The 12,298-nt window shown below is 57.2% G+C and overlaps 1 protein-coding gene across 1 annotated transcript; it reads left to right on the plus strand.

The window, feature by feature from the left end:
- The first annotated feature begins 257 nt into the window (after positions 1-257).
- On the plus strand, positions 258-5,545 carry RPL3 (ribosomal protein L3). The gene is made up of 7 exons (XM_012637997.1): positions 258-327; positions 1,351-1,543; positions 2,336-2,504; positions 3,151-3,286; positions 4,186-4,728; positions 5,068-5,187; positions 5,443-5,545. The coding sequence occupies exons 1-5, from the start codon at positions 325-327 to the stop codon at positions 4,423-4,425; spliced, it is 741 nt and encodes a 246-aa protein (XP_012493451.1). The 5' UTR covers positions 258-324; the 3' UTR covers positions 4,426-4,728; positions 5,068-5,187; positions 5,443-5,545.
- The last annotated feature ends 6,753 nt before the right edge of the window (positions 5,546-12,298 follow it).

Genomic DNA, 12,298 nt, shown 5'->3' on the forward strand with positions numbered 1-12,298 from the left:
TCATTATTAAATTTGGCTTCTGCCGAACGCCGTAGATTCGTTGCACTCCAAATGCTTAACCAGCGCATCCGCGGCTTTTCGCTAAGTTTGAACCCAACCACGCGCCGTAGAATCTCTAATTTTTGTCTCACAAGCTGACGTTCAGCTCGGAACGAACGCTAGGCGTGAAAGAGCGTGCGTGGAAATCGTGCCCGGGGCGTGACCCCCGACCCGGCGTCCGCCGCGGGCGCGCGCTCGCACGCCGGAAAGGGTGGAGCCAGACTTGGTCTTATATAGCGTGCGCCGGGAGCCCGCCGGCCTCTAGCGGAGTGATTTGGCGGCAGGATGGTACGTATTGTTACGGGCCTTCCGTCTCGTCCCCGGCGTTGGCGTGGCTGAATCCGCGGCCCATCGCCGCCATCCCGGCTTCGCCAGTGCCAAAGATCTGCTTTAGGAGCGTAGGAGACACGGTGTGGGCCGCTCTCAGGTCTCTTTTCTGGAAATTGGGGAGGCTCGTGGAGAAGGGCGTGTGGAGGATTGGTCCAGGGCCTGCATGTCTGCCGGAGAGGCCTTGGTGTGGGAGCAGGCTGTCGGCCCGACACTTCTAAATTGACGGGTTTTTTCTGGGTCACAACCTCACCTATTTTAGCCTTAACCGAGATGAGATTCCGTGAGTAGTATGCGGGGCCGGGAGGACCTTGAGCGGCGCTCTAGGCGCTATTCTTTACAAACGGGGAGCTGTAAAAGCTTGCGGGAGGGAAGACTGCGGATGAGGGTTGAGGCTCCCTTCTGGGGTCTGGGACGGTTGGTGCAACTCGAAAGGCTTCTGGAATTCGCAGAAACCACAGGTGATGAACTTACTGACGGGCGGACAGAGACACTGTGCTGATTGTCATGTTCTGATTTGGTTCTGTCGAGTTCTAGCGGCCTACGTGTGTCAGTCTAGCTCTTGTCCCGGAGCTGGAGTTGTCTGTAGTACAATTGCTTACTACCCAGCCGTTCGTCCCATCCATAAGTGCTGTTGGTGGTCAGATTCTAGATGATTGTTAATAAAGCCAATTGTTGGGCGGTTTTTAACGCTTTTACTTAGTATGTTTTTCTCTGATGTTAAAGGGAAAAAGTGTAAATGGCTAATTTTTTTAAAAATTGAGATGAGTTGGAATAAAGGTTCAGCTCAAATTTTGTTGAGTTTTGATACACTCTTCAGGACGTGTGTGATCCTGGGAAAAGTGAACTTGGCATATAATCCTGTTACCAGCTTTGCTGGGTTTAGGTCTGGTTAAGATTCAGCACTGCTGAGACTGTTTCGAGCTTGGCAGCTGGGAACTGAACTGGAGGGTTTTGTGTGCTAATACTGTCGTTTTTTCCCAGTCTCATAGGAAGTTCTCAGCTCCCAGACACGGTTCCTTGGGCTTCTTGCCTCGGAAGCGCAGCAGCAGGCATCGTGGGAAGGTGAAGAGCTTCCCCAAGGATGATCCGTCCAAGCCTGTCCACCTCACAGCCTTCCTGGGATACAAGGCTGGCATGACCCACATCGTGCGGGAAGTCGATAGGCCAGGATCAAGTACGTACAGGCTGCATCCTCCAAGTTGGGGGGGGATGGGAGTCGAGGGTGGGGAAATGTAGGTTATCAGAATCCTTCTGATTGGGAATGTTAATCTTTAGTACTAATCGACAGATTACAGATGTCTGGCACTGCTGGCTTTAGGCAGAGGAGTATTTTGAAGTCCAGGGGCATGATGTGAATAAATTTTCCAAGAGCCACAGCATGGGAGAAGTACGCTAGCTTGGGTGATTAGAGGCTGGGATAGAAAGTGCCACATTCCCGTGAGTGTCACTGAAAAGCTTGAATGATACATGGGTTTTGGTGAAGTTAAAACTGGAAGAATCACTAAGTAGAACACAGCACTTGTCACTGAGGCATGATAGATAGTAACACTGGGTGGCATTTTCTATTCCACGCCGAGTTCAGAGCTTATTACTACACCCTGTTATACGTTGGATTCTGTACTGTCAAGATAAATAACAAATTTGTCTATCTCTAGAGATTTGTGATAGAAGGAAGAGAACTGAAGCCAGACTGGTGTTTGGCTGACTAGGTCTTGATTTTTTCTCTTTCTCTCAAGCACTGACTATACAGAGCAAGGGTCATGGTATTTTTGGTTTAAGTTAACAGGTGTGGATGCAGGGAGAATGAGAAGTATGTAGTAAGGACAGCCCTGGGGTTTCAGACTGCTGGTGTGGGCCTCACATAAATTTCCCTGTCATCTGAAGCAGGTTGCTCTCAGACTGGCCTAAATAGGGGGTCCTGTCAGCTCACTGAAGTCTGACTACCTGCTTTCCTCTCCACCCCCAGAGGTGAATAAGAAGGAAGTTGTGGAGGCTGTGACCATCGTGGAGACACCGCCCATGGTGGTCGTAGGCATCGTGGGCTATGTGGAAACTCCTCGAGGCCTCCGGACTTTCAAGACCATCTTTGCGGAGCATATCAGCGACGAGTGCAAAAGGCGCTTCTACAAGAACTGGTAAGGGAGGAGCAGGCTCGCAGTCCCTAGGTTAGGGGCTGGAGAGCAGGGAGCACCCTGTGTGGGGCCTCAGTTATGTAGCAGGGGAGGAGCTGCTCAATTCTCAGGGTTAGTTGCCTCATGAGCATAGAACGATCGGGAGACAGACCTTTACCACCAGCCATTGGGTTTCTGAGCTGGGAGCTGACACCTTAATTTTGTGTCCACACTGGATGTTGGCTCCGGATCCAGTAATTCCCTTGTTTGCTAAGTCCAACTGGAAACCGGAAAGGCTGAGCAGGGTAATTCAACCCCAGAAAGGATGGCAGGGGCCTCGGGTCCTGGCCTGAATTTCCCATTACCTTCTTCACTGTGAGAATGGTGCCTTTCCCAAGGTAGAGGAAGCTGCTTTTTAGCACCCCTGGAGTGAGAATTTGTGTGTTTTGAACATGTGTGACTTAAATTAACCTTGTGGACCTCTGCTCAGCTCCTCTCGGCTCTGCCCGATGAGCTCCATCTAGGCTCCGCTTGCCGGTGGAAAAGGCTCCTTAGAAGCCGGCAATGAGCCCCATCCCCATGTGGTGCCACTGTGCCTTCCGCTCACCCCTCCTGAGGGGTGATGAAGGCCTGCACCCGGGCCCTCCCCAACTCTGCTCTGCTCCTGAAGGCATAAATCTAAGAAGAAGGCCTTCACCAAGTACTGTAAGAAATGGCAGGATGAGGATGGCAAGAAGCAGCTGGAGAAGGACTTCAGCAGCATGAAGAAGTACTGCCAAGTCATTCGCATCATTGCCCACACCCAGGTAAGCACCACCATGCTGCCAAGGGGAGTGGGTAACTGCCTGCCACTTCCTTTCTTTGGAGGTGACCTACCATGTGAGGTTTTGAATATAAGGGTCCAGTATCACCACATTTGTGAGTAAGCCTCTTGGTTGCCAGTAGAGGGCACTGTGTCCTTCCTGGCTCTTAGCAAGGGAAACCATACCCCATTTGGGGAATATTCAACTGGTTGACTCAGCTCTGATAAACACTGAAATGCCACACTGAAAGTAGTCATGAAATGTTGGCTGGATGCTCTTCTTCAAACCTGACTTGCTGTGAGCTGTTTCAGCCCCTTGTTGGCCTGGTTAGGATGGTGCCTCTGGCTGTTTCATGTGCTCAGTACGGCCCCATATGGCTAGGGACCTCTGTATATTAGCACAGGTAACAGTACATTTCTGTCCTTGAAAGTCTTGGAGGACATTGCTGGGCTACCCTTAAAATGAAAGCTTTGTGCCTAAGTGCGAGTCCTCATTTAATCCGTCAAGCGGTGCCCTCGGCTTCTGTGTTCTCCCTGAAAGCAGGCTTGTTACTAGAGCAAGCATGGGTGGCTAGGGGAAAACTGGCACCACCGGCCCCAGGAAATGGCCAGGGCAGAGACAGAACATTGGGCTGGTGGGTGCCGGGATCTGCTTGTTGCTAGTCTTGGTGATGAGCCCCACTGGCTCATCCTGACTGTGATTCTGGCACCAGAATCCAAAGTTGAGTTGTTGGCACTGGCAGAAACGAAGGTACTTTTTTGTTGTGTGCGGTTCAGGGTAACTTGTTTGAGTTAAAGCCTTCCTGTCACGTCTTTGATATCAGAGTGCAAGCCCCAGCCTCAGTGCCTCTGCCACCAGAGGAGCACTTGAAGCTCGGAGCTAAGCTGTGTCTGTCCTCCTAGATGCGCCTGCTTCCTCTGCGCCAGAAGAAGGCCCACCTGATGGAGATCCAGGTGAATGGAGGCACCGTGGCTGAAAAACTGGACTGGGCCCGGGAGAGGCTAGAGCAGCAGGTCCCCGTGAACCAAGTGTTTGGGCAGGACGAGATGATCGACGTCATCGGGGTGACCAAGGGCAAAGGCTACAAAGGTGAGCTTCGTAGCAGCTCAAGTTGCTGTGGTCTCAGCCCAGCTGTTCAGTGATGAGGCCTGGAATGCGCGCTGGGCACAGCGCCCGAGTCAGACTGCGGAACCATTCCTGTTGCCTTCCTTCTGAGAACAGCCCTGTGGCCAGGCTTGGCTGGTGTGGGGGGCTGGGGTGACCTGAACTTGGAGGAGTCATTTCCACAGAACGATTCCCTGTTTGTCTTGCCTGGTCTGTGCTGACGCTGTGGCCTTGTTTTATTTCAGGGTGGTTTTGTCCACTACGGTGAAGTGACCAATGACTTTGTGATGCTGAAAGGTTGTGTGGTGGGAACCAAGAAGCGAGTGCTCACCCTCCGCAAGGTGAGGCGGTGCCCTTCCTGGTTGGTTGAGGGTGGCCCTCTGGGATCCTGTGGCTGGGAGGATCACAAGGCCCCGGACGCTCTGCGGTAGGAAAGTTCAGAGGAAGCGGGGTTCGAGTACTGCTTTAACGCAAGCTTTGAAGTTCCGGGACAAGGAAATTCCCAGCCTGGTCTTACGGGGCTGTTTGCTTTGTTCACATGCGTCCTCATCCGCCTGGTGGGGCAGAGTTGGGCCAGGAGATGGCGGTCGTTGGGGGCGGAGGGCTCTCGGCTTCAGGAGATTCAGTTGATCCTGTGACTTCCTGGACGCTCATAACTAACTGCCCCTCTTGGCCCACAGTCCCTGTTGGTGCAGACCAAACGGCGGGCTCTGGAGAAAATTGACCTCAAGTTCATCGACACCACCTCCAAGTTTGGCCATGGCCGCTTCCAGACCATGGAGGAGAAGAAGGCGTTCATGGTGAGCACCTTGCTTGCTCCCTCGCACTGGGGTTGGGGTGGCTCCCACCAGCCTGCTTTGGGTGCTCTGCCCCCCTGTGTGGTGTTGGTGCAGAAGGAAGCAGCTAAGCTGCCCCTTAGCTGCCCCCTGGGTCCTAAGAAAGAACTCTGCCTTATTGACCCAGAATCTTGGTCCTGTCTAGAGTGTCGGTATCCGTGCCATTGTCCTGCCTTCTTCATCTACTTCTGACCTAACCCACTGCGTCTCTCCCCACAGGGACCACTTAAGAAGGACCGAATTGCCAAGGAAGAAGGAGCTTAATGTCAGGAACAGATTATATAGCTGGGGGGATCTCAATAAAAGCTGTTTTCCAATGACATCTGCCTCTGACTTTGTTCAGGGAAGCAGCTGGGATGGGAGGGAGGCAGGCGGTAGCGTGAGGGGCCTTGTGCTGCTCTCCTCTCCCTCTCCCTCCTCTCCTTAGCTGCACTTGGTCTGCTCTTTGACCTCCCAGCTACCTGTAGGGAGGTAAAAAGCTAAGCCTGGGTTTGCCCCTGAGTTGTTGAAAGCCAGCCTGAGGCTTTGTGTAAATGTTTGTCACCTTGGGCCAGGCAGCTGGGTCTGTGCGGTAGAAGTCAGTTCTGTTTGCACAGCTTGGCTGATGCCAGAGCTGTAGAGAGGGGAAGACAAGCAGGACTGAATGTTCCCTGGTGCCTTTGGCGGGGCTGATTGGCGTGGCACAACAAACCCTGGGTCTGTTGCGTGTGCAGAAAAGCGAATTGAGCTTGTATAATCCATGCACGGCTGGTTTCCAGTAAAGGCTTGTTTAGGTTCTTGTGTAATTTGTAGCGAAGGTCTGGGAGGGGGCCATGCCATGCAGAAGTCCTACGCAGCGCCTGGAGTGCCGACTTTGAGAAAGGCTTTAGTTTTCGTGTGTCCACCTAGCTTCATCATCCAGGTGAGCCATGTGGGCCCGCAGCAGCCTGCCCAGGCTCAGCCAGCTGAAAACCTAGTAGTAGCCCATGCCCTTGAAGTGCCCGTGTCCGTTCTGGGCTGGGGTCTTCCTTTTGGGGCTTGGATTGGCAGAGTCTCCACTCCCCACTGGGATGCTTGGCCCGGGGCTGTTAAAGGCCCTGCTGTGCTCTTGCTCCTGGTGAGTGGCTGGCTGGTGAACGCCTCTGATCTGGCCCCTCTGGCCTACCCTGAAGCCAGGTGACCTGGGAAATCGCAATGGGTTTTGTTAAAGCTGGGGCCCTACCTGGAAGCCTAGCAGGTGTCTTCCTCTGGATGCTTCCTCTTGACCTTGTGCTGCTGTGGCTGTGTGCTGCGTTCTGCTTCAGTCCCACTGAGCTAGGGGTGGGCAGAGCCAACAGCTGGAATAGCTGACTGCCCCCTGCCTACACAGTGACTGGCTCATCCAGGAGTCATCTGGGTTCACCTGCATGTCTCGGCTTGCTCATTGGTATTGGGGTGGTCATAGCTGGGGACAGAATTCTCAGTACAGGGTACATCTGCAGGCTGTGTATGGTGCTATGCCAGATGACCAACTGGGGAGATGGCTTGTCCCTAGCTGGAGCAAGGTGAGGTTTTAAAATGTCCCAAGGTCATCAAGAGCTAGAGGGGTATACAATGGGAACCTCCCTGGTGTATTGGCTCAGCATTTCTCCACCCGCTTCTCAACTCGGCATGGGGGAGGGGCCCCCTTCCACAGCGCCTCACCTCCCTGGCTCCTGCGGCCTGGGCCTGGGCGGCGGAGGGTGAAAGCGGCACCTGGCTGTGCCAGCCCAGGAGGGCCCAAGTCCCCTCCTCACCAGCATCTCTGGATGTTCCACACAGTCCTGAGAGTCGAGTGCACAGGTGGAGGGGGTCAGGACCTACCGACCCAAGGCCATCAGGTACCTTACTTAGTGGCAGGGCCAGGCATGAGACCTGGTCCTCTGGGTGGTGACTTTGGGAGCCTCATCGATTTCCCCAGGTCAAGTCCTGATGCCGGCCCTGAGCTGGGTGGGGGCCCCAGCCTACCCCCTCCTTGGCCTCTTAGCCTGTACCCCTCACTTAGGCTGGGACTGGGCCTGGAGCCCCATTACCTGCCCAGCCCGGGTAGGAAAGGCCTTGGACCTGCCCAGAGCGCTGCCCAGGTGTGGGCGTGGCCAGGATGACGGGATGTGGGCTCCAGGAACACAGGCACATACGTGTGTGTGTCCACACAGACATCCAGGGCCACATGCACGTGCAGGCTGCAAGTGGAGGCAGGCACCACAGCCACACCTGTCCACGTGTGTCACCAGGGCACAGAAAGCCCTTGGGCAGGCTTGCTTGATGGGCGCTGATCCCTCACTGTTAGCCACTCCCATGTTCCATCTTCCTTGTCTGCCCTGCCTGTGGTCAGTGGGGTGACCTTGGGCACATCCCAGCGTAGTTCCCAGCCTCAACCTCCATCAAATCTTGGGCTCATTTGTGGGCCCACCCTGGAGGCAGACCCCAACCCAGAAGGGACATGGTCATTTGAAGGAAACGGAGATGCAGTGGTTGTGAAGGCAAATGAGAAGCGGCTCCGAGCAGGTGCACGGGCAGTCGGCTTCGTGGGCAGCATGGGGAGCCGGCCACCCAGGTGGGTCAGCTTCACACCTCCGAAGTCCTGCAGGTGCTGGGCAGCAGTTGAGAACGCAAAGGCCCTTCTCTCCAGGAGCCTGGTTCCAGCTGGGGGGCAGACAGCGGACAGAGGAACAAAATTGTAGAAGTGCTGGCTGCTGGGAAGACATGAAACAGGCCACTGGCATACAGTGATGGTGGGGTCTGGGGTGAGGGGGGAAGGGGAGTTGGAGGGAGGCTTCTGTGAGACCTGAGGGTGTCAAGGATCCAGCCCACGAAGCTCTCTGGGGACAACAGCCAAGCAGGGCAGCAGCAGGTGCAAAGGTCCTGGGGTAGGAAGGAGGCTCTGGGCTCAGATGGAGCTCCCGAGGGAGGAGGTCTGTGAAGGTGGGCTGTGCCTGCCTTGCTGCCTGCTGGACCCTGCCCCTCTCTAGCACAGAGACTGGCTCACAGTAGGTGCTCAATAAGTGCTTACTGTGGGTCCCTGCGTCTCTGGGCCTCACCCATGTTTGTGTATTTGCCTGGGTATCCTGAAGTGGGGGCCTGCAGGGGTCCCCGGCATTTCTGAGGGCCTGTGGTGGGTGGGACGGCGGGTCTCTGTCTCTCCGCCCGTGCCTGTGCATGTCACTGAGGGCGCATCTCCAGGTGCCTGTTGGCATGTGCTTCCTGTCACGCTTTCCTCTCACCAGAACCCCCAGATAGGCCTCGCTGGAATCTTGCGGTGACAGAACAAGGAGTCTCATTCCATTCCTCCTGACAAAAAAAATACCTGCTGGGAATTTCTGAGCAAGTGGGAACAGGGAGGTGGTGGTGGGAGCCACCATCGCCTTAAAAGGCACGACAGAGCGAGTGACTTCGCCTAGCTCACCTGGGGATGGCCGAGGCGGGGCGGTGGTGGCTGGCTGCCACCCTGCAAGCTCACCCCTGACTGTTCTCGGCCCCGGATCCCCGTTGATAGCTGTGCTGGTGGGGGCTGCGCCGCTCGGCCCTGCGTCCCCCTGCTCTGAGCGCCCAGCCTGCGCTGCCGGCAGCTCACCCTCCTCCCCTCCGTCCGCAGCCCACCCTGCTCTCCGTGCAGCGCCCTGCGCTCAGCCTGGCACTTGAGGCCTGCCCACCTCAGCACCACGGCCCTCCCTGCGTCAGCCTCCTGCCTACGCCCAGGAGCCCAAACAGCTTCGCCTCCCCTTGCGGGAGCAGGCGCAGGAGCCCAGACTAGACCGCTGGGGGGAGAGGGGCCTGACCCCCACCTCACGGGAGGCGGGAACGTACAGTAGCCCCCCTTATCTGCGGGGGTACCTTCCGAGACCCCCAGTGGATGCCTGAAACCGCAGAGAGTACCGAACCCTACGTGTACTGTGTGTTTCCAATCTGACCACCGGGAGGGCGGTGAAGTGGCTGACAGGCGACAGCGTCCACAGTGTGGAGATGCTGGACCAAAGGATGAGGCACATCGGTGCGAGATTTCATCACGCTAAAACTTACGCATTGTTTATTTCTGGAGTTTTCCATGTAATATTTTTGGACTGTAGTTCGCTGCAGGTAACTAAAACCGCAGAAAGTAAAACTGTGGATAAGGGTCGGAGTGAGGGAGGAAGGGAACATCCAGGAAGCTGCCAGGGGCTCTCACCAGCCCCCGGCCCACCATAACCAGCGCTCACATTTGCTTTGAGGCAGCGCCAAGCCGCAGGTGGTGATAATCTCGAGTATCTTGCTCCGTGTCAGGCGCTGGTACTTTGCGTATATAAACCTGGAATCTTCAGGATCTTCACTCCTTGAGGGAGGTTCTATTATTGCCCCATTTTACAGATAAGAAACTGAGGCCGAGAGAAGATAAGTAACTTGCCTAGGGGCACACAGTGTGTACCTGGGAGGCTGGGATTTGAGCCCAGGCATCTCTTCACCCTGACTCTAGGGATTCAAAAGCATATTTTGGCTCAAGGGAGGAGTGGGTGCTCATTTGTTGAGCACCTACTGTGTGCCAAGCCTTGTGCTAGACTCTTTCAGAGTTACCTTACTTAATCCTTACAACCACCGTTCCCATTTCACAGATGGGGAAAACGGGGCCCAGATGGGTTCAGAGGCTCCTCTGAGGCCACAGTCCTTGTACGGCCTAGAATGTGCTCGGCGGGCACCTTGGAGGCTCCGTCTCACTGGGTGGTCCTGACGCCCCCCGGGGTCGGTGCTGCTGTTAGCACGGGGAGGAATCGAGCTCAGGGAGGCCAAGTGCAGCCCCTCGGGTCGGACTCACGAGGGGTGAAGCGGGACTCCAGTCCAGACTCCGGACCCCACGTGCTGAGCAGGGCTGAGGAGGCGCTGGGTGGGGAAGGCGAGGGACGCCGTTTCCGCAGCCGCCGCGGCACTCGATGCTCCTTCGCCCCTCGGCTCGCGATGCCCACGGTGGGCCCGCTCTCTGCGCCGGGGCGGCGGGCGCGCTTCGCCGAGGCTGCAGCGGGCAGGAGGGGGCGGAGCAGTGGGGCACCCAGCCAGCCCCCCCCCACCGGGCCCCCAGCCGGCCCGCAGGGCGCTGGCGCAGGTGACTGGAGAAGGGGCCCCGCCCTCTCCGCGCCAGACCCCGCTTCGCCGGGCGCAGGAGCGGCTGTGAGGGAAGCTGCTCAAGACGGCCGCCCGCCAACTTCCCCATCCTCGCTGGCCACCGCTTCGTCCCCGGCCCCCGCCGGCCTCTGCCCTGAAGTCTGCAGTCCGCCCCCTGGCCAGTGCTCAGAGCCTGTCATTCAGCCTGGGGCGCGACGCAGGGACCTCAGCAGTGGCCACCATGACGCTGCCATTGCCGAAGACCCCCCGCTGCAGGCACCGGGAATCTCATCACAGACAGTCCCCCAGCAGGAGGCGGGAGCATCACTGTCGCCCCCGGTTGATAGGCGGGGAGTCTGGGCACAGCGGGGCACCAGCCCACCCACGCACCGGTGCCCATGAGCACGCCTTGACGTTGACGCGCCACGCCACTTCCACCCTGGGCCAGTGCCTGGAAACACTGGCCTGGCGACACTGAGGCCCCCTAAGACACCGCGCCGTCCCCACCCATCTGCGAGGCCACCTCCACTCATAACCGCCTTCCTCGTCGTGGTCCTCGCGTTGAGGAGACTGAGGAGGAGGAGGAGGGGGAGCAGGGCTTGGTCTTGCTGTCTCAGGGGTGGCAGGGTGGAAGAACATGTGTGTGTAAATGGACCTGCGCGGATCGAACCCGTGTTCCAGGGTCAACTGTGTTCGTGCGTCCGCACCTCTTATTAAGCACCTGCTATGCATCGGGCATCACCAGCTCTTCCCGTCTTGGCCCCAGTCTGCCAGCTCGGCCCTGCGGGACCACCAGGGGCGTCCTGTCTCCCGACGGTGCCTGGTGTCCCCGCTGCGATCCTGGTGTGGTGCGTGGGGAAGAGCCAGGCGGGACTGACTCCGCGTCTTCCCAGCTGCGGGACGCCCTCAGGGAGGTCGTGAGGAGTGCGTGAGCTGCTGCGCGTAGCGCCGAGCTGTTGCTCGACGCGTGGCTTCTCCACTCCTTCGGGGTCCGGCCCGCGCCCCCATCGGTAATGCCTGCTGAACGTCTGGGCAGGCCCAGGAGGGGGTGACGTTACTTTCTAGGAACTTCCATTCCACAGACGGCAGCTCTGGGGCTCAGAGACGGAAGCCGAGTCGCCCAGGGCACACGGCTAGGAAAAGGCTCTGCTCTTGCACCCCAAAGCCCGAGACTTTATCCAAGGGCAGAACCAGCCCAAAGCTATGTCTTCTTTGGCCCTCAGAGTTGTAGCATAAAATTAAATTGAGCCAACATTTAAAAATCGGGAGCTTTCACACAGAATTCAGATTTCCAGCTTCTTTGGGGAATGAGATGATCCGGCAGCGGCAGACGGGGGCTGGGAAGCTGCTGTCCCCACCTTAGGCCTGTGCCCCGCTCCCACCGGTAAGCTGTGCTGTCTCAGAGTCACCTTGGTGGCCCCACCGGGGCCTGGCACACAGCAGGTGCTCGGCGAATGACTGGGAGGAGGAAGGGACCAAGACAGGGAGAGCTGGTTTGACGCGAGGCTTTGAGGTCAGGAGCCGGGGGCTTTGCTTTGGTCTTTAAACACCTGATCAATAGCACAAGCCCGGAAACCAGCCAAAAGCCCCCCGACCCGGGAGGCCACGACGGAAAATGTGGTCTCCTTGGCCCGGGGAGCTCCACCCAGCAGCACAGACCAAGGAGCTGGGGTGCACGCGCCTCCCAGGGGGGACCTCCCAGCGCTGAGCAAAAGGGGCAAGTCGCAGAGAGACGTGTTGATACCTGAGATCACATTTCCTTTGGCACGTGTGAAACAGTTTATAATCCACTTAAAACATGCAAACAGTAAATCCAATCTGCACTGGCCACCCGGCACAGCAGACAGTGACTGGGCTGGGCACTGGGATGGCCTGGCCCTGTCCCACCTGCCCTGAGAACTCATGGTGAGGCCTGTCCGGGCCTCAGTTTCCTCACTCGCAGCACGAGTGCTCAGGGAGGGCTGGGTGGGATAATATCTTAGGGCCCTTTCAGTTTTAAGGCTGGGAC

Source organism: Propithecus coquereli, unplaced genomic scaffold (assembly GCF_000956105.1).
Source record: "Propithecus coquereli isolate 6110/MARCELLA unplaced genomic scaffold, Pcoq_1.0 Scaffold126, whole genome shotgun sequence".
In the NCBI taxonomy this organism is placed as follows: Eukaryota; Metazoa; Chordata; class Mammalia; order Primates; family Indriidae; genus Propithecus; species Propithecus coquereli.